Raw genomic sequence first — 25485 nt, forward strand, 5'->3', positions numbered from 1 at the left:
GTCTTACATTATGCCCAGTACCTTAATTTCCAAATAGATTTTAATACCTTCTGGAATAAAAATCCTCTATTCCTCACATTTAAAAAAAAAAAAAAAACCTATTTTTGAATGTTCCAATTTATGCTCTATCAATCTTATCTTATCACAGATTCTTTTTCCCTTATAAAATAATTAGAGTTTAAAATGAGAAAAAAATATTAAACACTTGACAAGCCATGATTGGTGAAGTATAAGGTAAAACACTAAAGGTGGAATATTAAGAGCAAGACAGAGAATTTCTATTCATCCTGTTTGTCATGCTTTAATTTGGGCCTTTTTTTTAGGAGTTCAACTATCCCGGCTGAATAGAGTAGCAATTGGACAGAATTTTTAATATAAAATTCCTCCTACTTCTTGTAACTTTTTGAACAAAATATCAAGTTTGGTTGACAGAAAGGTATAAGTTAGTAAATGCATCAGAACCTTATTTCTTTTCATCAATTTCCTTCAAAATAAATGCTAATTTTTAATCAACTCATGTTCATCTGGGAATTCAATAACCTCTGATTACTTCGAGAAGGTTCATTTCAAATCACAATGAAGAAATTTAGGAAACCAACCAATAATTTTACAATTACCTAACATGAGCTAAGTGATTTCTTAAGGCATTTCTTTAGACAAAGACTGTTTTTCCTCTTTTTGGATGGTAAATATTTCTTACGACATTGTATATGGTTCATACAATATTTTTTTATTGATAATTCAATAGTTATAACGGGTAAGTAGGGATTTGAACCCTAGATGTCTTGGAAATTCTAAAAAGTACCGACTAATTGAGTACAAGGCTCTTTGCGGTTAATATATAATGCATAATTACATACATGCTTTCATCACCAAAAAAAGAAAAAGAAATCACACAAGTGCCAACAAACATGAAATGATAACAATATCCCATTCAAAGATGATGACTGCTCAAGATCAAGCAAAAAGTCGCCATATACTTGTCTATTACAGATGACATGTCAAAATCATTGAAACCAGAATGTCTTATCATATAAAAGCAAACAACAGCACCAAATGGATCAAAAGGTCGACCGTATGAACCAAAAAATGGGATTACTTCCACATGTACAAGAGAGGTCCCTAATCCCTATTCAGAAAAATATGATTGAAACACCCATAGTGAAGCATCCTGCAGCTACCCAAGGGCTCAAGCGTTCACCTGTTTTAAGAAGATAGCACAGGTCATCTACTGGACAATTAGACCATCTAATGCCGGCTAAAGAACAACATCTAATGTTAAAGGGTTGACCAGGTATATCAGGTACTCCGAACTTTTTTTATATTTTTTGATAGGCATCAGATACTCAGAACATTAGTAGCAGATTTGACATGTAGTATCTGAAAGATAGAAGACTACAAGAGTAGGCAGATATAGTGTTTGAAGGTATGTAGCTGGCTCAAAAATCATCAGCCAAGCATTTATAAAAGTAGATCCATTTATTTGTGTCAAATGTTGATAGTTGATACTCGATCTAAAAGCATTGACCACTAGTTATTTTGTCTATTCTTCAGCTCTTCTCCCAGGTTGTGGGGTTCTGCAGTTGGGACTATGGGTTTCTATCCTCATCATGGACAAGACCTAATGCATGGAATGAATCAGCATTACTAAAAGACTTAATAAGTAGAGTAGCATTGCTAGAAGATCCAACCAACGTTTCAATGTCAGTCTATGCCTTATCCATGTATAGTAATAGCAAACATGCATGAAAAGAACTTGATAAACCTACCAATTCTAGCTGCCTTCCAAAAGAATCCCCGAAACCTGCCAGTAGAAGACACACTATAAGGGAAATTTTAATTTGTACATTACCAAATCTTATACACAAAGGCACACATGAACAAAGTTTAATACAAATGAAGAGCATTTCTTTAGAAGATAAAAGTGATCAAATAAACAGAACAGACGCTACTAGAAACAATGTTAAAGAATAACTAATTGGGGAGAGAACCCTCATACACTGACTAGGATGGGAATAACAGGCTAGTAAAATACTTATCCACAACACTTAAAAGAGTCAAGTATTAGAATTCATGACCTAGCATTTTCACAACATGCATACATGTGTCCACGCCTATTATCCACAAAAAACAAGCAGCCAAGCAGAATAACTATACATCTTATAAATGTCACTCTATACAATCTCAACAAAATAGCTGCCCAAGCTCCAAACAATGCAAAATAAACTCAAAAATTTCCCCCCCAAAAAAAATCACGTTTTAACATAAAAATACTATATCTCAGCCTAAACAGTAAACTCGTGCTGATAAGGACTGTCTTTAAGCATTTCTTAGTACAATGCTCGAACTATACTAAGAATTGCTGCAGAAGGATGAAATTAGACATACTAGTTACGATAGAACTGTTTTAGGGACTTAATGCCCCCAGAATCCCAATGAGCTCTACCTCAAAAAACATACCATCCTCTAATAATGGGATGGACAGTGAGATCAAGAGACCATTTGGTTAGGCAATTTGGGAGCATAAAAGTGTGTTTTCAAAATCCAAAACGCTGTTCCCTAACAGCAACTCCTTGTAACTTTTTTACAAAGGCTCATTGTAAACTCAAAATGCCGTTTTGCAACCATTTATACAAACGCACCCCAAGACCCACCAGATAAGTGTGTAACTAACTGTTAAAAAAAAAAAAAAGAAGACAATGCCCCACAAAATCCATGGATTTATGTAGTGGATGGTATTAGAAAAAATAAGACCATTGAACATCCATAGGAAAATCACAAATACTTAAAATGCTTGCAACATTACAGCTAAACCCAGACAATGTAGAAAATAATTAGGCCACTCAAAAGTCAAAACCCATAAAATATTAATTATAATTAACAGATCAAGGAAAAACTTGCACCCAAAACAAAATTACAATTGCACACTATAAATAAATTGCCAATTTTTTGTATGCCCAACTAATAAAACGAATTAAAAAAAAAGATAAAGCAAAAACGAACCCGGTTTTCTGTTCAAGAAAGGTTGGGAACTGCATCTTCAGAAAAGTGCACGTGCAAATCACGAGCAGCACCACCGTCAAAAACGAATGGAAATTAAAAAGCGCTGACTGCACCCATCAGGAATTTAATTAATAAAAAAAAAATGAACACAGAAAAACCCAGTTCTGATTTGAATCAAATAAGGATGAGAAAGTTTCATTACCATATCTGGGGTCTCCTTGAATTAATTAATTTTTATAAACAAAATCCAGATTTTTGAATCTACGATTAAAGTGGAAAATAGAGGATTAGAAAAGTAAATCAAAATAATAAATAGCGTATAATTTTGAAGAGAATAAGAATTGGATTGACTCGGGATTGGAGAGTGTTAAACTTACAGTTTCTGAGAGCTCCTTTTTTAATGAAAGTAAGAAGAACAAGAAAGAATGAGTTTTGGTTTTTTTTTTTTTTCGTTTTTCTTGTTTGTTGTTTTAAACCCTTTAAGTTAAACGACTTCGTTTGGACAACAGTCAATTCCACACAAAAGTCAAAACAGCCTTCATGCGGCCAGTAGCAATCATGGATCGGTTGGGTTGGAATTGTGGTATTTTTCAAGGCCTTATTTGGGTTGATGAATTTTCAATCCAGCCCAATCCATATTACCTTTACAAGTTTAAAACCCAACTCATGAGTTACTTTGATTTTTATTTTTATTTTTTTTATATAAGATAAATGCTACAACTACAAAATTCAGTTTTCACAAATCTATACTTATAATTAAGAACTAAATTATAATTGAAATTATTGTTTTTGAGTTAATTAGATAGATTATTTTTGCTTATGAAATTATGAAAATGAGATTCACCAAATAATTTTTACTACAAAACTAACTTATTATATCATAACAAAATTTATAAATAATAATATAATTTATTTGTGAAATTTTTTTACTGAGATAATTCAAGCTCTTGCAAAATGCACACATGTCAAGTGGCCATTTGGTGAAGGATTCAATCTTGACAATGAAGTTTTAATTTAAATATAAGTCTAGACAGGTATTTATTTAAGGCATTGATATGTGTGCATTTTTACAAAAATTGTTGCAACTTAGTTTGTAGCAAATCTTTTTCCATAATTCAATATCAATTATATATAAGCATGTTTTTATAAATGTCTATGTGTGAATATATAATGTTTTATATGCGGTGAATTAGGGTTCAAATTTTCCTCCTTCCTTGTTGTAATTGTAATTATTAAATTGTAAACAAATAAAAATAGAAATCAAGTCTCGTGATTTTGAGTTTATTCACAAACACATTATAATGTTTAAACTTCGCTCATTTAATAGTGAAATTTCCATTTGGGTTTAAATTTGTCTTGTTTGTTAAATAAATAAAGGTTTAACACTCTAAAGTTTAAAAATTTAAATTTTACCTTATATTTTGCTTTCATTGTTAGCCATCAACTTATCACATGTGCTAGTTGGCCCAATCAAGTGATGACACATGGATTTATTTATTATTTGTAATAAAATAACTGATTTTTTTTTTCAAAGACTATTTAAAAAAAAAAATTCCGGATTAAAATTTAAAATAGATTGTTTGAGAGTTGGGAGTTGAGGCCAAGTAAGCCAAATGTATATTTTCAAACCCCTTCCAAAAGAAGAAAAAAAGAAAAAAAAGAGCAATTCATAAACAAACTCACTCCCGCCACTGGCATATTTTCACTGTATCTTCGAGACTAGGCTTCAGGGCTCCATTCGCTGGTGACGATTTGACAGTCCGTGACTCTGAAAATGGCGGAGGTGAAGCGGTGGAGCGTGACATACACAAAGCACGTGAGGCAGAAGCGCAAGGTTTACCAAGACGGTTTCTTAGACCTCCACTTCTCCACCAACAAGGTCTTCTTCTTCTTCTTCTTCTTCTTCTTCTTCTATTCTCTTTTTCTATTTCCGGCCCTAATATTGACGAGAAATTTTAATTTTACTTGGATTTTTCAGTTAAGCAAATATTATTGAAATTTCGTGTTAAGCACTCTCTAAATTTGACAAACGAAACGGAAATGTTGCAAAATTCTGAGCTCGAACGATCAAATTTGTATATAAATTCGTAATTTATGTACTTATAAATTCAACATAATGTGACTGTTATTTTTATTTTTAATAATTACCGGCTTGTTCATTTTCTAGATCAAAATTTAGTGCCAGAATTGATTTACTCAAGGGGTTTATGTCGCATTAGACTCGCTTCACTAGAAGTTTATGCTTTTACCTTTCATGAAAATTTTAATTTTAGTAAATTATAAAGTTATTCATGTTAAGCAGAAAATAAAAACTATGTGGATTTAAATTAGACAAATTAAATGGAAGTAATTCAAAATTCTGAGCTGAAGCGATAAAATTTTTATTAAATTCATAATTTATGTACTTGTTTATTTTTAAATTTTTTTTATAAAAGTTCAGATTGTGCATTTTCTGGATCAAAATTAAGATCTGAAATTGATTTACTCGAGGTGTTTATGTTGTATTAGACTTGCTTTATTTATGAAAAAAATTTAGCAAATTATAAAGTAATTAGAAATTTAGAATATGATACCGGATTGATGTTTGGTACACAGGTCATGCTCTACGATGATTGCGAGAAGCTATTGGAATGCAGGATCTTGAAGAAGGAGGAAGCAGTTAGCTGTGGTGAAACACTGACATTCAATGCATATCTCATTGATGTTGGCGAACCCGAGGGTGATCATAAGCCTACAATATCTGGTTTGAATTGTCAAGGAAGAGATGAGAAAATCACTGAGAAACCGAGTCATTGGCATGGACAAAAGTTCAGGAATCATTCGGTTTCTTTTGGTATATAGCCTTATGATGTTTTGCTTAAGAACTTTTCAGTTGATGAGTTTTCAGTCACGTTTTCAGTTTTGTTTATTTCTTTTGCTTTCTGTGCCGAAGATAGAAAGAACAATGTGGAGATGAACAAAGCAAGGCCAACTTTGAGCCCGTCACAGAAGATTATTAGAGGTTAGGATGATGACAGATAAATTGATTTGTAGTTTCATACAACATTGGCAATGTCAATTTATATATCTTTTCTTTTTCTTTCTTTTTTTCCTCTCGAGGCTAGTTGTTATTTGTTAGATTAATGGTTAAGTGATTAAATTCACACTTTTCTATCAACTTAACATATTGGTATAAGTGGTACTTTATCATGGTATTAGAGTAGAGCAGGTAGTCTAGGATTTGAAGCCTGTTTCCACTCTATCTCATATTTAAAGTTAAAAATTTCACTTGTTAGGCCTCACTTATTGGGGGGAAGTCTCAGCCCACATGTGGGGTGGAGTCTCAGATTAATGGTTATTTGATTAAACTCACCATTTACTATTTTGGGACAAGCGGTAATTTATCTAGAATAAGAGGATATTGGGTTTTTGACACAAAGTAATGGATCATATTTAAGCTGGTGTAGACTAATGCTACTGGGCAACCTAAATTTTTGGTGAAAATATCCAGTTCAGATGTAATTAGCTTTACTGTCTACTTTTCATTAAAGGCAACAATTGTTTGAGTCAATCAGCATTCAAGGATTTCCCCACAAAAGAAGTGCATTTTTCCTAACATTGGTGTAGTGCATGTATGGCCTTATCACCTGGTCCTGGTGAGCTTCTAAAAGTTTCTTGCATTTCAGAGTTTAAGAAGAGAGAACTGCACAAGTATAAATCACCACAGAGTAGTCCAGATACAAAAAAACCAAGCGCAACAGGTTAGATTGTTAATTTGCTGCTGTGCCTTTGATGGACACAAGTTTTTTACTGCATTGTGAATATGAATTTTTTCTTTCGGGCAACATGTCTTATGAAATGCTGAAGCATTACAGAACTGTCATTGTTATACTGACAAAGGTTTGGTTAATTTTCAAATTGATACTTGTTGCTTCCTGTTGCTTCAGCTCCGGGGGATTTATTGCATTCTTCTCTGTTAATTATTTGTTCCTAGTTTTGCTTTAGCTGTTTAATTTGTTCCCCTTTGCAAGCTTTGCTTTATAATATTTTTGGCTCTTTGTGTTCATCATGGTGAACATAAAGTGTTTTTATTTTAAATAAAGCAATTCTACTTACTCATTTTTTTTTAAAAAAAAGTGTTCCCCTTTGCAATATAGAATGGCAGGTTCTGTACACTACACAAGTAACTCAAAAGGCCAAAAAGTATCATGATGGATTTCTACGACTTCCAACAGGCGGAACTGTTGGGAAGCAGGTTGACTTTGCTAGTTTCATTGAATTTATTTTTTACAAGGCCATTCATCTTGTTTGTTGATCTGAATAAAATAAAAATCCAAAAACCAGTCAATAACTCACTCATTCTTTATATCCTTTTCCAAGCTAATTTATTTTGATCGCATACCTGACTTTAACACTCAGCTTTTTGGGTCTCTATTCAGGTGATGCTATTTGATGCAAGCAGAAAACTATTAGATAGCAGGTTCCTTAAGAAAGATGAAGTAATAAGATCTGGTGAATCAGTAGCTTTTGATGGTCATTTGGTTGAAGTTGGAGAACTTGATGGAGACCATAAACCTCTCATGGATTTGAATGTTCAAGGAAACAATCTCAATGTTGTTAAGAAAAATGGGATAATGTATGGACAAGAGAACTGTATTAACCTCAATAAACCTGTTGGCCAAGGTTGTTTCCTATATTTATCAACATTAATTCTTCAAATTTTTGCTTTCTCTCAGTGATTGTTTAATTTATCCTACCTCCTTAGCCGCTTTGAAGTATTTTCACCTTTTTTTTTTTTTTCTCTCCCTTAGTCTTCTATGCTGTTACAATTGATATATTGCTTTAGTTTTGGGATTTGGAAGCATTTGCATACTTTTGTGTTTCAAATATCTGTGCTCCAATGGCCTTCCAGCCCCCCTTTCTTTTGCCTTGTTTTGGGAGTTGAAATGGAGTTTTGTCCCTGACATATGATTGCTAGCATGATACTCCATCCTCAAAATGTTACTGATTTCATTTCAGAGTTCAAGAAGAGTGAACTGGACAAGTATGGAGCACCGAAGAGTAGTCAAGATACCGAAAATACTAGTTTAACAGGTCAGTTTGTAAGTTTGCCACTGCTTTAATACCATTTCGTGACCCTTATTAGCTCACAAGCTGAAGTTTTGGTCCTAAAAATGGCTGAGAAACTCAAATGTCATTGCTACATTTTCAACCGTACCTTGGATCAGGTTGTAAGGGGAATTGTGGGATGAGCCTTAAGTTCAAATCTTATTATTAAAATATAGAAGTTAAAATAAGATAAATATTTTACCTAGCATGTCCCCATATGTGTTTCAGATTGTATGTTATGTATATATTTTCTTTTGGAATGCTTTATGAATAAAAAAATGCTATGTAATTGAGCTGTTTATATTCATCAAATGCAATAGTTTTTATTTATAAGGCCATTGGAATTTCAATAATTATGATATGCTTGAAGCTTACAGCTGTTTCTATGCTGTCATGTTTGAAGACCATATTCTGATACAGGCATAATTGTGAATGTCAAGCATTGGCATTGCAGCATGTCAAAGATCGATATGAATGAGAATAATGCAACAAAACTGGTTTTTTTAGTCTCCATGTTTATAATTCTATAGCAACTCGTGTGCATTTACAGAAACTTGATTCACCTAGTTTCATCAATTAGTTCAACAATCAACACAGTCAAAATAACAGAACAAAAATTGATTGTTGTTTCTTGCCTAGGATTCTTTTATTATTATTATTATTTTTACATTGCAGTGGAATCTCGGATCTCCCTTGTGATCTATTGCATATTGTCCTAGTTGTTTTTTCTTCTTTCTTTTTTTTCCCAGGTTAATATGTTCTCTTTTTTACATATAGAATGGCAGGTCCTGTACACTACACAATTAACTCAAAAAGCCAAGAAGTATCATGACGGTTTCTTGGGACTTGCAATTTCCGGCTCCCTGGGGAGGCAGGTTGATTTCAGAACTATATTTGTCTCAATCTCAAGATAATTATCTTGTTTGTTGGCCTTGGTGGAGACCCGTTCAATTAATTTTTTCTTATCATTGATTTTTTAGTTTTCCCTGTCACCCACTGCATAACTGACTGACTAACAATGTAATTAAGCATCCCCTGTTAAGTGAAATATTTAGTTTCTAGATTGACTTGATTTTATTTTCTTCTTTCTCTGGTGTTCTGCCCAAGTTGATGCTTAAGCTTCCTTTTTGGGTCCCTTTTCAGGTGTTGCTATATGATGCAAGTAGGAAACTTATAGATAGCAGGTTTCTGAAGAAAGGTGAAGCTATAAGATCTGGTGAATCAATAGCATTTGATGCTCATTTGATTGACATTGGAGAACCTGAAGGAAACCATAAATCTCCAGCAGATTTGATTCATTTGAATATTCAAGGGAAAGATGGAAATGTCATTAAAAAATCAGGGTTAATGCAGGGGCAACAGGATTGTCATAAAGACAGAAAATCCATTGTAAAGGGTTAGTGTAATTGTTTGTTATCAACTTGATACTCTTCTAATTGTTATTATCTGTTTTAAAAACGTTTTTGAAAAAGCTTGATACTCTTCTAAATAAAAGTCATCTCCTGGAATAAATCAAATATGTACAAAATAAAGATAAATCTACTCCCAGTATCTCTTTTACTCTCATCTGATTACTTGTACGTTATCCACCTTGCCTGTAATGGCTTACCATCAGTTATTATAAATGTAGCAAATATTTTCTCATCTCTTATAATTGTTTTAATTAAAAATATCTGTTTGGACACCTGTATTACTCCTTATTTGCCTTCTTGTGATTTTTCAGATGGTGAGCATTCACCTTCTGACATGGCCCATGGCCCTAGAACTGAATTTCGTACACTGTTGGTTTATTGCTGCTACAAAACAAAACTTAAATGGTTAGGGTCTAAAATAATAATCTTGATTTTTTTGTAATAGTCTGGAAGACAGGTCTTTGTCAATCTACAAATTAGAAATTCAGCATCATATGGTTCAGGAAATTAGGTTACTGATACAGGCAATGGTGGGCAAATTTTGTTTGTTTGTTTTATTTTACAGGGATAGTTGGGTGGCACCTGCATTTAAATTTGCACTTTTAGAAAATTCCTTTTGATTGTCTTGTGAGTGCTATCCAACCACTTTTCCTTTGCCGTGTAGAATGGCATGCTCTATATACTAGTCAGATAACTCAAAAGGCCAAGAAATATCACAATGGAATCCTCAAAATTGCCTTTTGTGGCTCTTTCCGGATGCAGGTTTGTTTAAACTTGATTTAAGCTCCTTTCATAGGTGTGTAGGGATGCAGGTTATACTTTAGATGGTAATTAGAGGCTATCATCCCTTTAAAAAGTAATACTGTTAAGTATCACAGGTTACCTTACTGAATGAAGATAAAACCATCCTGAGCAGTAAATTCCTCAGTTTATCAGAAGATGTGAGAATGGGAAGTTTGCTGGAACTACCAAAATATTTGGTGGAGGTTGGTGAGCCATATGTAAGTCCTGAAGGTATGATTCTGTTTTAGGAAGCTAATTTTTGAGTTCTCATATATCATGATGTTGGGCTGTCAATTGTCAATGGGAAAATTAACTGGTTTCAGCAGTATCTATGTCATGTGATGAAGAGATTCATTTGAGATTTGCTGTTGGCTCTAGTCCTGTTTCATTGTATTTTCATTTCGATGTTTGCACAGGTCTTGATTTTCCCTCATGAAAATATTTTGGACTGAATGTACAGGGGCACAGCAAATCAATGCACATTTAGAAAAAGATTTAGATTCAAAATTTGGCATCTCTAGTGTAGATGAGATCAAATTAAGCAGCAGAGTACCTACAGACAAGCCTTTGCGTGATGGTGAGTTAAAGGTTACACTGCATCACGGAAAGCAACATTATAAACTTTAAAAAGTTTTCTTCTCTTTTTTATCATTTGTTTCTTTTTGGTAGCACATTAACTTTGTTTACATAATACAAGTTTCCTTATATCTTCCCATTGTACATAATATAAAGTTTTAGAAGGTAAAAAATGGTGAATGTGCTGCCACCAGGTCCAAGGCTAGATGTATGATTTTCAATGTAACTAATGTTGGCCGAGTCACAGTTCGTAGATTTTATGCAAAATGGTACTCTTTTGGATGTCCCATTTAACTTTTTGGACACCTCTAGTTTTCTTTAATGCTTTTGGAAGTTTGTGAGGGAATGAATGTGCTAGTAAAATATGAGTTCCTAACGCTTCTGTTTCTGCCTTTCACTTCTTAAATAGCCATTAGTTATGTTATACACTCAACAGAATTGCGGATTGGTCTGCGTATCTCCTACCATCAAACGTCTGACGGCATCAGTCCTAGAGACTTTCAGTTCATCTGTCATGTTAAGCTTTGGTCTGCTTTAAAGATAACTAAATAGTCTAATAAACTGCATTTCTGATCTCAACTCATTGCTGTATTAAATCTATCTGCCAGTGATTCATGGTTTTCAATTGTGCAGCCCATAAAATCTTGTCTTTCCTCCAAAAACCTACGGCTTGGGAAAGCAATGTTGTAGGCAATATGGATGACTGCAAAATTGAACCAGCTTCCTCTACTAAGGGACATCGAGTTTCAGATGCTATTGTACTGGATTCTCCTGAAGATGGTGAAATCGTGAGACCATCTTGGCAATGTCATGAATCAACTCAAAATGCAGGTGTCGTGGAATCAAGTCAAAATTTAGGCATGGGAGAATCAAGTAAAAATATTGGCATTGGGAATTCCCCTGATCTTATGTCTTGGGAAGGCAAGTTTTAATATAATATCGTGCATCTACGTTTCTGTATTTTTTAATTTTAATATTTAACTAGATAGAAAGCTTGACCCGAATGAATTTTGCAGCAATATCTAGTTGTAATGGCAGTGAATTGTCCAAGGGTGTCAACCATGGAAACTCCCACCAGGTCTGGCTATAATTCTCTCTATTATCTTTATCCGCCACTTTTCAACTTCCATTTAGATCCTAGATCATCACTAAGCCTACTCTCTGCAGAAACTTGTGTATACATATCCTGTCCTAAGACAGTTTTGTTGTCTTTTTTGTACAATTGAGATGTCAGCACAAAATACCAGTTGTTACAATAGGTGAAGCCCAGCATTAATAGGGCACTAGATCTTTAAGAATATGAAGTCTGAACTCTTAATGGTGGAAAAAGATTAATGGAACCAAACACAGTTGGGTTTTTTTTTTTTTTTTTTTTATTGTTTTTATTGTAGAGTATTGGCTGGAATCCAAATAGTTAAGCTATTTGTCAGTTATGCTTTCATCATACTACATAAATGTTTATCTGGTGTACAGTTATTCTTTCTTTTTCTGTTATGTCTTTTATGTGTTTCATTTTTATAGTTCTTGTTTGTGAAACCTTAAGCTTGGTTTAAAATTGATGTATTTTTGTTGCAAATGGTTTGTTTTAGCCTCGTTCAGACAAAGTTGAAGCTGACGCCAAGTGGTGTGATGGAGATTTTGCTTTTGGTAAATCAAGCTTCACTGCTTCTGCTTCTCATGGTCTTATTGATGATGTAAGGAAGACTTCTATGGAGCATACATGTACAAGGGAAATAGATGAATGTCCTAGTTTTGATCTAGGATTTTGAAAATTATCTGATACATAAAAATGTGCCATATATCTGTCTTTGAATACTACTATCTGTGATGTGCAGTTATCTTGAATGAGCTAATCACTCACATAGAGCCTACTTAATATATTGTCACATAATGGCACACAATTGTACATGCATGGGAGGCAGAATCAAGACCAAAAATAACCCTTACTGTTGTGTTTCCAACCATCTGATACACTTTATTTTATAAAAATCTGATTATTCAGCTTGAATGTCATGATAATTAAAACAATTAGCACGAAAGATTGAATGTCTTGCTACATGCTTGTTGCAATTTTCTTTGGTTGGTTACATCTCTGAAGGGGAAATCCCAATGAATCTGAGGGAAATCTCATTGTATTGTGGCAAGACAGTTTCGAGAAGTTGATGATGGTATGATACCTTTGTAAATGCATAGTTTGCAGCAGTATTCACTATTCACAAGTCCAAACGGGTTTGAATCAAGTATTAAGCTGTTGAGCTTGGACTGGCTAAACAAGGTTGTGTCAAAGTGCAACTGAAGGTTGAGTTTGGCTTATCATGGTTTGCAGTTGGTGAAAATTAGCCACACCCAATATGAGTAATGGTTTAAGTCTGAACCTTATGATAATGTAATGATTTTTTCTTCTTGATTTAACATTTATCATGTCAACACCCAAAAAAAAAAAAAAAAATTATGGAGAACATTCGTTGAGACTTATTATGTTGCATGAAGAGTTCACATGGTGAGAAGCTCCTTGCAAGGCACAATTGGAAGGGTAAGAACTCACGCTCTCCATGAGTTGATTATTTTTTGACCTGCTAAAATAATTAAAACCAAGGTGAACTTCAAAAATCAGTTTGGACTGTCTTGACCCCTAAAACCAGAATAAAATAGTCATCCAAATTTCTTAAATCATGAGCAAGATTCAACTGCTACTGGAAAGTCCAGAACTCCAGATGATGATTCTCGGAATTCAACTGAGGATAGTGCCAGGTTTGGTCGAGTTCAAAAATATACATGCAAAACAGTACTGGACGTTTTATTGCTCTTTAGCTCTCAGTATTGGTGCTTATTTTTTCTCTATATGTTCTACAGTGAATTCCATCTTACTTTACCTGTTGCAAGTTCTTTGCCTTGGTTTAGGAACAATGCCTGCTGCAAATTGTTTAGTGTAACCTAATTCAGATAATGTGGAAGCTGACACTACATGGCCTTTATAGCTTCTTATGCAATTTAATGATAATTTTAGAAAGACTCCTGAGGAGCATACATGTGCAAGGGAAGTAAATCACTGCACTGGTTTTGATCTGGGATTTCAAACAGTGGCTGATACATAGCAATGTGTCATATTACTCGTACATTTGTTATTCCAAATGCAATAATGGTGATGCCTTGTTATCTTGAATCAGTAAATATATTGTACATGCAACCATCTAACATACTGCATTTCTTCTAATCATTCAGCTTGAACGTCATGATCATCAAAAGATTCAAAACATGAACATGGAAAATTGAATGTCTTGCCTGTAAGATTGCCCTTATTAATCTTTAAACTAGCTGAAGAGGAATCTCAATGAAACGTGATGTTAGCCCAATTGTATCATTGCCATGTAGTGATACCCACTGAGACTATATTTGCTATATTGTACGATATGATACGATCTCAAAGTTCTCATGAACTAAAGTTTATACATGCAGTCCCTCAAAATGTACATTTAATATTTTATCAATGTAAGACTTGAACAGAAAGGAAAATGCCTTGTACAATTTACAAAAGAGAAGCACTAGTGGCAAGACATGCAGGGCAAGAACCATCAATTATACATTGTTAAGTCATTCTACTTCCTAACATGTTGCTCTTCATCCCTTTTTCAATTCTCATCCAAGTATTTGTACAGTACACCTTCCCTTTTAGACTTGTTCATGCTAAGCAAGGCCTTAAACAGCCGATTGGTTTTTCCAGAATGTTGTCCAATATCTTTAGTCCCAACTTGTTCAACATGAACAGGCAATGAAATTTGTCTCCGGGGCTCTGATGGGAACTGCAAAGAACATATATATTTTTAAAAAGTTTAGAACTTAATTGCTTTTTAACAGTGAATGAGAACCATGAATGCTGTCATATGATGCGGTCTACTTTTATTGCTGCCAGCACCCTCTATTCAGCATTCATGGTTTTATATGCTTACCCGTTGATTGGCAGTATATGAGTTTATAGCACTTGATTTCTTAACAAGTGATCCAGAACGTAAGAAAGAAAAGCGATATGGTGAGACTGCTCGATTCTCTGTTTTAGTAGGACAACAAATAATTATGATCAATACAGAATATATAACAAGTGCACCAATAAACTTGTGAGGTGATAGTGGTAATAACGTTCTTCCCATAATATAACAAAACACATTTGTACAAACCGAGTGCTTTCTTGGATGCAACTTTTGTGAATTGGAAAGTTCCAGGTCTTGAGGAAGATTGTGCAGACCTTATCACAGAGTGCCCTTTTCTGTAGTAGAATTTTATTTTATAATTAGAGTGTGAGCTTGTGTATGTTTAGGCACAAGTAAATCCACCATAGTGCCGACATTTACCTGACTGCTGTTGGAGAGATCTCACTGGTTGTTTCCTGAGCAGCTTTGCCAAAATCCACAAAGACAAATATTAGCCTTTTCCTAGTATAGCTTCTATGATGGGCACCAGTAATGCTAGCTCTCAAATTGTTGAGACGTTTTTAGGCCATAAATAATGAGGCTTTAATCTTGAATTTCAATATGTTGTTCTAATAATTAAAATGTCAACTAAGCATCAAATGTAAGGATGTCATGCTTATTAACACCACATGCATCATTAGGGTAGATGAAATATAATACCACTTCTAAACTGACAGAAGTCCTCTTTAGCAATGTGATGCATAGCTTGAGACTGGTCAACAGCATCCGTGGTTGCCCCAGCTGAACAAAACAATGGGGTGACCAAGTAAATTAAACACACACGTTTGTAAATTTTCCAAATAGGTAAGAATGAAGTTCTCATTGCTTGCTTTAAATTAAGGCAACAATAAATAGCAGAGAAGAACATATTTGCCTGGTAGGATGTACCGCTTATGATGCTTTGGAAATCTTAGTGCTAATGATTGTTGGAAAAGGCCCCCATGATCAATGAAGCATTGGCATGTTCCGATTCTCTAAGATTTCCAACAAACATTTTTTTTTAAGTTAAAATAAATTCAGGAAATAGGTAGAAAATCCTGCATTCTGAAATTGTTACAAGTAGGTTTATATAATACACATTTTTTTTGGTAAAGGAAATGCTGTTCAATTCTCAACCGATATGCATATGCTGAATGATAGTAATCTGAACAGAAGGAATACCTGTTCATTGCAAGACAACCTAAGCTCAGTTCTAGATAGCTCACAGATACTTGCATCCAAAAATCCATTAACCTTGTATGCCAAAGAACCCATGTGGTCCACGGTATTCACCAAAGCTTTAATGACATAATCTTTCAAGCTTTCCACAACTCTACGCAAATTTATTTTTAATAAAAGTTAAGATAAAAAGAGAAGTTCCCCAACTCTCAAATAGAGCATTAACTTGCTATTTGGTAAACAGAAACAAAAACAAAACCAAAAACCAAAAAACCTTGGGGTGATTTGCATGTAATTTTGATCTTCTTTACTGTAAGATACTTCAAAATGCTCTGCTGCTGAGTACAACTGTTTCCTCAGATTCTTCAAGTCCTAAACATATTTGTGAGAAATGAACTTTTGTAATCCAATTTGCAGGAAAATTTTAAATAAATCTGTTTTTTGTTTCATATGTTTGCCTAAAATTAAAGGATCGCTAACTCAAATCCAAACACAATATATTAACATGGGGCCATCACAGTTCATAAAAATAAAGTCATGAGAATGCTAACATAATACCTGAACTCAATGAGTAAACAATGATATTAGTAAGGAGATTTCTTCACATACCCATTAAAATATTTGCTTAGTTCATGAATAAAGAAAAAGAAAAAAAGAAGAAGTTAGAGAACAGTACCTTGAGACTATCTGAAAAGTGCAATCTTTGCTGCATGAAGAGTTCATCATGATGGGAAGATTCTGGCTTTGCAGAAACATAAGAGGAAGAATCCACACTTTCCATGAAAAGAGTATTTTTGGCCTGCTAAAATAATAAATACCAAAACAAAGCTCTACAATCAGTTTGACATGCCTTGAACTCTTTAACCAGAATAAAACCTGCAGCCACCCTATTCTCATTGACAAGATCCAACTGCTCCTATAAAGTCCATGTTATGATTCCCAGACTTCCATTTGGTTGTTGAGATTGAATTCAACAATTAGAGGCAAGTATGATAAATAAAGAACGATTTTATTTTTCACTATAAAAATCTAAATAATATGAAATCACCATAGATAGCTTGTCTCTTCTATTGATATTATATTAGAAACTATATTTTGTTAATCAATGTAATGAGACAACATCTTTACATACTAAGATAGTTACTAAAATCATTACTACTTTTGATAAAATTAAAATGTCTCTCTAAATATTTGTATAAAAATTGGTAACATCATACTAAATGTCAACTTAGAATGTTGCATAATAAGTAAATTTTATGGATAAATCTTATGCATGTCACTCCTAATTTCATGATCATTACCAATATAACATCTAGAACCGATACCATATTTAACACTGTTGAATTATACATGCATATAATAAGGTCTAAAATATAGATAGTATAAAAAGTTCATATTTAGATGAGAGCAGGGCTCAAGGGTAAATTAGAAGTGCGTCGACAGAATAAGAATGGTCTGTTCTCAACTGGGCCTCATAATAATTTTTGGAATAATTAAGGTATTTTTTCTCTTTCACTTTGTATAAACCAAAGCAGCAAAAACATAAAACTTTAATTTATTTTATTTTATTTTTTCTGATCAACCAGATTAGAAGTCATCTCACAAAACAGAAAAAAAGGAAAAAAACACAAACACTCATTTTCAACAGTTTGGGTTACCATCTTTTGCTTGTGTTTTTAATTCAAAAGACAGAGATGAGAAGTCTATATTAATCAAATGAATACAACAGAGAACCCAAAAGAAGTGATGTAAAGAAGAAAAAGAGTAAACACCTGAGTCATCTTAGTTTGTGATCTGGGACTGCAATCCGAACCCCATCTCACAGTGAAGCTCAAGAGTCAAGACTCTAAATAAGCATCCAAATGCTCAAGGAGACCACAACAGAAGTTATGGGGCTTCGTTTATAGTATAAAGTTTTTTTTTGACATAGAACTCTCAGCATGAATGAAAAAGATATAATGAACCTTTTTTTCTATGCTGCAGTGTGTGTGTGTGTGTGTGTGTGTGTGTGTGCGCGTGCGAGAGAGAGAGAGAGAGTTAGTGAATTATTGGAAGTGACAACGATCAGTAACAGGTCGAGGATAAGGCAGGTAAATGAAAACCTTTGGCTATTGGTGCACATGATGTGAAAGCAAAATAACTATACCTGCATACTAGTAGTTATTTTTGTTGAACTGCAGAGAATGACTTTTCTTCAAAACCTGGGGAAAGAAAAGCCTCTACACATGTCCAAAGCCTACTGAATTTGAGACTTGCCATCCTTGTGATTATTTTCAAAACCGGGACCCGCCACTTGAAGGAAAAGAAATTAAGTCTTAATTGTTGGTTACATCATTCATGAAATCATTGTGGGGTTTATCAAAAACTTGGCCTGCACATGCAAAAATACTTGGAACATTAATGGATAGCTCTAAAACACAGTATCTTATGACTGAAATAATAAATTATACAGTCCATTGAATTTTGAGTATTGTTTTATGGGAATAACAAACCCACCTGTGAAATTAAATTACAAAAATGAGTTATAGGGCTTAAGAGGTATGGAGGGGTGGATGAACTTAGGTTGAGAGATTGCTTTTTCAAGCTAGCTGAGTGGTGCAAACTTCATGTCATTTATTATAAGTCCAATTGTTTTGGTTGAAAAGATGGGAACCGTTGTTGTAAAAGCAAAAGTAAGTGGAACCGACATAATTAATTAAGAAATCATAATAATGGGGTAGCTGAGATTCTCTATCTGAAGGTTGGATTTACATGATATAATAAATATTTAAGTTCACTTTTTAGTATTTGGCTGAGTCGTACGCCTTTGTCTGCATTGTAGCTGGGAGGGAGGTCTAAGCAAGAGGTCATTTCCGCTAGAAAATATCTTCTGACTTAATAAGGCATGTCACTATGGGTGTACCTTCTCTGCGGGTATCTTATAAGGACATAAATTACCCAAACTTGGGCCTTCTCTTCAGAAGTACTTCTACTGTTCTACGTAGATAAAGAAGTGAATTAGAGATAAAGTAAAACTTAAATACAGTAATTATGTATTGTTTCTTAAATTTTCTTTTTGAAATTCAACTTAGTAGCTGTAATTAAGTAAAGATACATAAGAAAAAATAACTTCATGGCTGAATCCTTAAGAAGAAAATCTTAAAACAACACTTAAGTATTGTATCTAAATTTTGTCCTTATAAATTTTACTACATTACAAACTTATGTATTAACAATCATAATTTTTTTAATTAAAAAAATAACATTTATTTAATATATTATTAAAATGATATCACATTCATTCACGTTATTTTGTACTTGTTTAAAAATATATAATTAGCAAGAATTTTAGCATTTGTCTAGATAAAATATGACAGCATTATTGTCTTTATGAACTAGAGATGAAGGGCAGAAGGGATGTTTGGTTGTGTTGTTTAAACAACAATTTTCGTTGTTTAAATAACATAATATGTATTTTCATAATACTTTTTCACCCACATATATTTCCACAACGCTTAGACAATATTACTACAATAATACCTAAGTTTTGTCCTTACAAATTTTACTGCATTACAATTACCAATCATAATTTTTTTTTTAAAAAAAATCAACATTTATTTAATACATTATTAAAATGATATCTCATTCATTCACATTATTTTGTACTCGTTTAAAAATATATAATTAGTAAAAATTTTAGCATTTTTCTAGATAAAATATGACAGCATTGTTGTCTGAATGAACTAGAGATGAGGGGCCGGAGGAAATGTTTGGTTGTGTTGTTTAAACAATAATTTCCGTTGTTTAAATAACATAAATGTGTTTCCATAGTAATTTTTCACCCACATATATTTCCACAACACTTAAACAAATGTTACTAGAAGAACGTTACCTAAGGCCGAAATCATCCATGATCTCCAATTCAGCAGTGTGATTCCCATTTTTCCTAGCGACTAATAAATGCAAGTTCAGAAAATAATAGTACAATACACTTAAGAATTGAAAATGTACTGAAAGCTATTCATTATGCAATAATGAATGGCAATGCAAAGCCTAGATAACTGAAATATGAAGAGGTTTAAAATACAGACGCGAAAATTTTTTTTAGCTAATGACCATGACCAGTTTCGCTCTCTGTTACACAATTACACAATCCGCTCCAATTCTCTCGCATAACTGAGTGTCTGGTTGATCAATTGCAGAGAAGGTATTTCCTTGCATGGTGTAGATTCTTTTGCCTTCTGGAGATACACGAAACCATTCTTTATCTCCCACTCAGAATGCTCCTGCATTCAAGCAACAGATTATCAGGAACATAATATGAAAGAATAAATGGAATGTTTATTTGCTGGTGGGTAGGGTGCCATTTTATTTTGGTGAAATCATCAATAATAGAACATATAAACAGTTGACAATAATGAGTACCTCCTTAATGTACTCCAATAGTTCTTGTTCAGAAGAGAACAACAACATTTTCTGCGCATCACTAATTGCAAGGAAATCATAAGCCTTTTCACTACAGCCAGATATTTCATCTCTGAAAGTGACAGAAGAGAAATCAATTCGTAAGAACACAAAATACATGCATGTAGAGAGTAAGTATGAACATACAAATTAAAATTTATGGAATATGATGAAAAGGCTTACTACTTCCACTACTCACATCAACCCAAGAGTCAAAGGATCAAACTTATATAACACTTTAGAGCTAAATACTCCATAATGAGCAAATCACTTGCTTGTTTGTAATTTTTTGTCACCTATCACTTAAAGTCTCATTTTTATCCATTAAAGTAATACCAAACATAGCAATTGACCAACTACCTGACTGTCTTTGCCAGAAGATCCATGAAGTAGACGTAAGTCTCATGTGGCACTGTCTGTCGAGCACTCAACACACGGTTGTAAGCCCCTTCCATGAAGGACTGCTCCAACTCCACTGCATGCTTAATGCAAGGATTCTCCAAAGCAGCAGAGGAAAGAAGTTCAAGTTCAGTATGGAATTCAGCTATTCTATTCTGAACAAGGAGCCTCAATAGGTTGAGTCCTAAGATTGGATGCTCCTGAGGAGATGGTGGAAGACGGTTGCTGCTCCAAAAGAAATGTAGATTCATTAACGTAGCTTCAAAACAAAAATAATATATGGAACTACCAAAAAAGTCTAAGAGACAAAGTAGCAGAAGAGACTCAGCAGCAAGTATGTTGTTTGATCCAAAAGCTTTTTATGGCTTTATGTTCAATTCTATGTTCTTGTAACCTCATGTTTAAATGCTTAATCCAAAGGAGGATCTGAGTGAATGGACACAGACATCAATATTTTACTTGAAAAAGCATGGCACTTAAATAAATATGTTTCCTCTTTTTATCATAAAAATATAGCTTGGCTTAACATGCATAGAGTGGATGCTAGACTGATAATTTCCAAATAAAAGTAAAACTTAAAAAATAGCTGAATTGAAGGCAACATGATGTTACCCAGCATCTGTGTAATAAGGCTTCAACTGAAAGAAATCCCTCTCAAATGCATCCTGGTCCTCCGTCTTCACACTGAGAACAACGGCATGCTCGTATATATCCCCTGAAAGTTCTCAGAAATAATAAATCACGAGAAAATAGCTTAGAAACAAAGAATCAAAAATGCAGATACAAGATGATGAGAGGTTTAATTAACAGTAGACAGAACACTTCAATAATATGGTGCCTTGATATGGTAGTAAAACTTTGGATCTTATTCTCATTTAAATCATTACTATTCCTTGTTCATTCCATTATATTTACCACATTTTAATACATTTGACTTCACGTTACTTACGATTAAAGATAGGGGGCCAGGCAGGCAGTGAGGGCACGTTTAGTAGACAGCAAGCGAGCAGCAAGCTACGGCTTTGCCTTTCTAAGTAAAGTAATGGTGACCTGCCCAAGACTGGAGCCTTGTAACATGTTGACAAAGACTATTGAACTGAGGGTTTGATTAGTAGAGGGGACGACTTTGCATCCCTGGAAAAAGAATAACTCCACTCTCTAGCCGATTGATGCCGTTGATAAGATAGGGAATGTCACATTAAGACTACCCGTAGGACTCTATCAAGTCATTAAACAGCAAATAGATACAAGTTATGACAACCCTCACACGAGCCAAAAAGAGGGCTTTCAGGATGACTCTAATTGTAGCAACTTCCAAAGAATAAGATTGAGTCTTTAACCTGATAACCGCTTTGCTTTCCATCTTCACAGCAAGTTATTGAAGGATATCACAAGTAGTTACTATCTTGTGCTCCCAAGCAACCAAATTAGCAGAACATCAAATGGAACCTAAGGAAGGACTGGACCACAAAGGGGGATATAATGAAAGTAAAAGACCCATTAGGTGGTGGTTCCTCTTCCTCTCATTTCTATTGAACCTCAAACAAAAAATCGATCTCACCATCAGCTTGACTAAGATTTCTGAATTGAACAAGTTTATTTTTAGATAATTCCATATTTTGTGGGGGGGAGGGGGGGGGGGATTTGAACCCTAGAAGTCTACGATGTAAACACTAGGAGGTGCTAGTTGAGCTAAAAGAAAAAGACTCTTGGCTCCAAACGGAATAAGTAAACTGAACTTGACTTAAGATGAATGAACCAGGTGCCGAAAAATCCAGTTTCTTTTCTTAAGGCTTCGAACTATTAGTCATTCATGGTCTATTTGGTTAGGAGGATGGAAAAGTGAGAGGATAGAAAATAGAGAGATGATATAAAAGTTTTTAGTTTTCCTCATTTGTGTTTGGTTGAGAGGGTGGAAAAGTGGAGGGATGAAAAACTTTTTGGTTTGGTTGAAAATAAGATTTGTATAAATTTAACATCATGTCCCTCTTAAATAAAACAAAAAGTAATACTTTATACTTTTTTTTAAATTGTGTATAAATGAAAGTGGACATTTCAAAAAATAGCATAAGAAATCATCCAAAAGTATTTTCTTAAAAAAATAATAAAAATTAAAATTAAGAATAAAAAGGAAAAGAAGAAGAACCCACCACCTGACAAAACCAAAGAAAAAAAAAAAAAAGCCAGCTTTTCAAAGGAAAAGTCCAAAGAAAAGAAAAAAAGAGAGCCAGAAACGTTAAAAGTAGGGGCAGTTTTGTCCAAATATTTTTCCCACTTTTCACTCTAATTTTCTCTCCAATTTGGAGAGATTATATTTTGAAGGAGGAGGAGAGAGAACTTGTGGGCCCCACCACTTTTCTCTCCCCCCTACCCCTCTCAACCAAACACCCTTCCCACTCATTTTCTCTCCTATTTTCCACTCTTTTTTTTCCATCCTTCCTAAAATCCACCCAACCAAATGGACCATAAGACAACTATGGAAGAAAAGAAAGAAAGTCCTTTTCTTGACTTGGCCTGCATTATACCTACCCTCTTTTTAAAGAACTTGATTTCAATCTCATATCATAATTGAATTTTTGATATATTAGATACATCTATGGTTTCTCTATCTATAAATTTGATTATCGTTCTCCCTTTTAACCATAATTTTGGAGCCCACCAGTTAGTGGGTTTAGTTTTTACCAATAATCAATATTATATATCCCACATATCGATACACACTTGAGGGTCTATTTCAATATCATTCTTGAATATTTGATATATTAGATACTTCTATGCTTTCTCTATTTATAAATTTGATTATTTTTCTCTCTTTTTTACCTTCGTTAAAATTACTTGTTCACTATAATTTTGGAGCCCGCCAGTCAGAATTTTCTCTATCTATAAATTTGATAATTGTTCTATCTATATCAGATGATAGGTAAATCAAATAACCTATGGTAACATTGATAAAGAGGTTACAACTCGTATTTCCAACCCACCTGTTCACTATAATTTTGGAGCCCACCAGTCAGAATTTTCTCTATCTTTAAATTTGATAATTGTTCTATCTATATCAGATGATAGGTAAATCAAATAACCTATGGTAACATTGATAAAGAGGTTACAACTCGTATTTCCAACCCACCGAATACACTGGTGGCTAAAAGAAAAAGAGTACCCATTCTTGGAGTCTTATTATAAGGAATTAAGATCTACTAGTTCATACCTCCTCCGGGATATCAAGATAATAGCCAAATAAACATGACATTTAATACATTTTAATGCATAACATATGCCCAAATCTACTGCAGATTAATTTTTTGCATACAGCACCAAAAATTAAAGTGAAGACACGCGTTGTTAATGATCAAGTAAAAAGAAATACTCATTTTGCCAAAATGTATAGGTAAGTGAAGCAACTGCAACTGCAACACCAATAACCAAATAATCATAAAATATTAACCAATACGAGCCAAGAGTGTTACTTGCTAAATTCAATTCATGAATTGCATTGGGCGTTGCTTCAAACAATGGCGGTAGGCTTCTGAATTGTGTCAGCAAGACCTGAAAAACAGAGAACAACAATATGACTAAATCTTTGGCCTTCAGCTCAACGCATTCGCTCACATAAATCACATTCAAAAGCTTTCCACAATCTCAAAACTAAGGCCTATTAGCCCCCCACCCATCAAGCACTCTACCAATAAGACAAAATTCCACACCTAAACCAAGTTGCCACAATACTTATTATCATCTCACAAAAAAATTTCTCAATGCCTCAACCCCCACTCGAACAACCATAAAACTTTGAAGAAAAAGTTCATATAAAATCCCAAATCCCAAATCCATTGTTAACAACTCCAACAAACAAGTTACAGAGAGTTTTTTTTCATACAATAGCAAAGCAAAGTACCAAAAGATCTTTCCTTTTCTAACCCTAAAGTAAAACCCATATTAAATCTCAAAAACCCAAATCTTCTTTTTGACGATTTCAGATACAGATTTAGCAAAAACCCAGTATCAATCACAACCCTTATGCCCCCAAAAACACAACAACAAAAAAAAAATTTGTGATTTATAGTAAAAAACAAGACAAACCCAGAAAATATTTCGTGGGAAATTTTACAATTAAAGAATATTTGGTTTGAGTAACGAGATTAATGTATGTGAAGAATCGGTAAAAAAGAAAACCTTGAGTTGTGAGAGGAGTCTAGTGCAGGTATCGAAGTCGTTCCTTAAAAACGCAGCTTTGAAGCGTTCGAAGAGCTGAGAGACCTCTGTGAGCTTGGGATCCATCGTTTGTTGTGTTAGTCTTCTTCTTCTTCTTCTTTCTTCTTCCCTCTCGTCTAGTTTCTACTTCCTACTTTTTTTTATTTTTTTGAGCTTGCTTGGTTGCGAAGACAGAATTTCATATTTATTTCAACGGGGACAAGCAATTTGGGCCTGGGCTTTCTATTGGGCCAAAATAATGTCATCTAGTATGATACGCTTGTAGGGTTGAGATAGGGTTGGGTCTAGTTTACATTCACCCAAATTAGAGCCGATATAAATGGGATTTTACTGTAGGAACCCGACCCAACCCAAGTATTAGGGACCGGTATTGAGTCGGTTCGAGCCATCGGGTATGGGGTCGGATCTCTTATCACTTTTTTAATAAAAAATTTTAATTTAAGTAT

General features: G+C 33.9%; 4 protein-coding genes across 6 annotated transcripts; 1 reads left to right on the forward strand and 3 right to left on the reverse strand.

Moving 5' to 3' along the window:
* Nucleotides 1-908: 908 nt before the first annotated feature.
* On the reverse strand, nt 909-3461 carry LOC142643704 (uncharacterized). Its single transcript, XM_075818415.1, has 5 exons — nt 3381-3461; nt 3206-3264; nt 3004-3110; nt 1770-1804; nt 909-1201 (listed from the first exon to the last, which is right to left on the reverse strand). The coding sequence occupies exons 2-5, from the start codon at nt 3206-3208 to the stop codon at nt 1134-1136; spliced, it is 213 nt and encodes a 70-aa protein (XP_075674530.1). The 5' UTR covers nt 3209-3264; nt 3381-3461; the 3' UTR covers nt 909-1133.
* A 1141-nt stretch (nt 3462-4602) lies between these two features.
* On the forward strand, nt 4603-12872 carry LOC142609156 (uncharacterized). 2 transcript variants are annotated; one of them, XM_075780776.1, is made up of 15 exons: nt 4603-4882; nt 5599-5836; nt 5936-6004; nt 6669-6743; nt 7140-7237; nt 7422-7665; nt 8002-8076; nt 8869-8966; nt 9235-9487; nt 10168-10265; nt 10382-10517; nt 10747-10863; nt 11496-11783; nt 11879-11940; nt 12452-12872. In XM_075780776.1, exons 1-15 carry the CDS (start codon nt 4778-4780, stop codon nt 12629-12631), a joined length of 2136 nt encoding a protein of 711 aa, XP_075636891.1. In that variant the 5' UTR covers nt 4603-4777; the 3' UTR covers nt 12632-12872. The 2 variants fall into 2 exon arrangements, with proteins under 2 accessions (XP_075636891.1, XP_075636897.1); XM_075780782.1 differs by having other exon boundaries at nt 12462-12872.
* Nucleotides 12873-14276: 1404 nt separating this feature from the next.
* LOC142641341 (protein ABIL2-like) lies at nt 14277-17951 on the reverse strand. 2 transcript variants are annotated; one of them, XM_075815766.1, is made up of 10 exons: nt 17758-17951; nt 16662-16784; nt 16260-16357; nt 15989-16139; nt 15702-15801; nt 15488-15568; nt 15209-15251; nt 15035-15123; nt 14810-14907; nt 14277-14662 (listed from the first exon to the last, which is right to left on the reverse strand). In XM_075815766.1, the coding sequence occupies exons 1-10, from the start codon at nt 17764-17766 to the stop codon at nt 14492-14494; spliced, it is 963 nt and encodes a 320-aa protein (XP_075671881.1). In that variant the 5' UTR covers nt 17767-17951; the 3' UTR covers nt 14277-14491. The 2 variants fall into 2 exon arrangements, with proteins under 2 accessions (XP_075671881.1, XP_075671875.1); XM_075815760.1 differs by having other exon boundaries at nt 16662-16787; nt 17758-17931.
* Nucleotides 17952-19875: 1924 nt separating this feature from the next.
* LOC142612903 (26S proteasome non-ATPase regulatory subunit 8 homolog A-like) lies at nt 19876-25199 on the reverse strand. The gene is made up of 6 exons (XM_075785081.1): nt 25001-25199; nt 24295-24373; nt 21440-21542; nt 20789-21052; nt 20390-20501; nt 19876-20250 (listed from the first exon to the last, which is right to left on the reverse strand). The coding sequence occupies exons 1-6, from the start codon at nt 25103-25105 to the stop codon at nt 20110-20112; spliced, it is 804 nt and encodes a 267-aa protein (XP_075641196.1). The 5' UTR covers nt 25106-25199; the 3' UTR covers nt 19876-20109.
* Nucleotides 25200-25485: the final 286 nt, after the last annotated feature.

The sequence above is a fragment of the Castanea sativa genome, chromosome 1, assembly GCF_040712315.1.
Source record: "Castanea sativa cultivar Marrone di Chiusa Pesio chromosome 1, ASM4071231v1".
NCBI lineage: Eukaryota > Viridiplantae > Streptophyta > Magnoliopsida > Fagales > Fagaceae > Castanea > Castanea sativa.

Coding starts and splice junctions, on each gene's coding strand:
- LOC142641341 (XM_075815760.1), bottom strand. Junction 15,802..15,988: donor GGTTGTCTTGCAATGAACAG/GTATTCCTTCTG, acceptor TGGAAATCTTAG/AGAATCGGAACATGCCAATG. Junction 15,569..15,701: donor TAAGCGGTACATCCTACCAG/GCAAATATGTTC, acceptor TGTTTTGTTCAG/CTGGGGCAACCACGGATGCT.
- LOC142612903 (XM_075785081.1), bottom strand. CDS start 25,105: ATGGATCCCAAGCTCACAGAGGTCTCTCAGCTCTTCGAACGCTTCAAA. Junction 21,543..24,294: donor TCATGAATTGAATTTAGCAA/GTAACACTCTTG, acceptor GAGAACTTTCAG/GGGATATATACGAGCATGCC. Junction 20,251..20,389: donor TATTGGAGTACATTAAGGAG/GTACTCATTATT, acceptor GCTTGAATGCAG/GAGCATTCTGAGTGGGAGAT.
- LOC142609156 (XM_075780776.1), top strand. CDS start 4,778: ATGGCGGAGGTGAAGCGGTGGAGCGTGACATACACAAAGCACGTGAGG. Junction 4,883..5,598: donor TCCACTTCTCCACCAACAAG/GTCTTCTTCTTC, acceptor TTTGGTACACAG/GTCATGCTCTACGATGATTG. Junction 9,488..10,167: donor CAGAAAATCCATTGTAAAGG/GTTAGTGTAATT, acceptor TTTGCCGTGTAG/AATGGCATGCTCTATATACT.
- LOC142643704 (XM_075818415.1), bottom strand. Junction 1,805..3,003: donor TTTCTTGAACAGAAAACCGG/GTTCGTTTTTGC, acceptor TTCTACTGGCAG/GTTTCGGGGATTCTTTTGGA. Junction 1,202..1,769: donor TTGGAAGGCAGCTAGAATTG/GTAGGTTTATCA, acceptor TTCTTAAAACAG/GTGAACGCTTGAGCCCTTGG.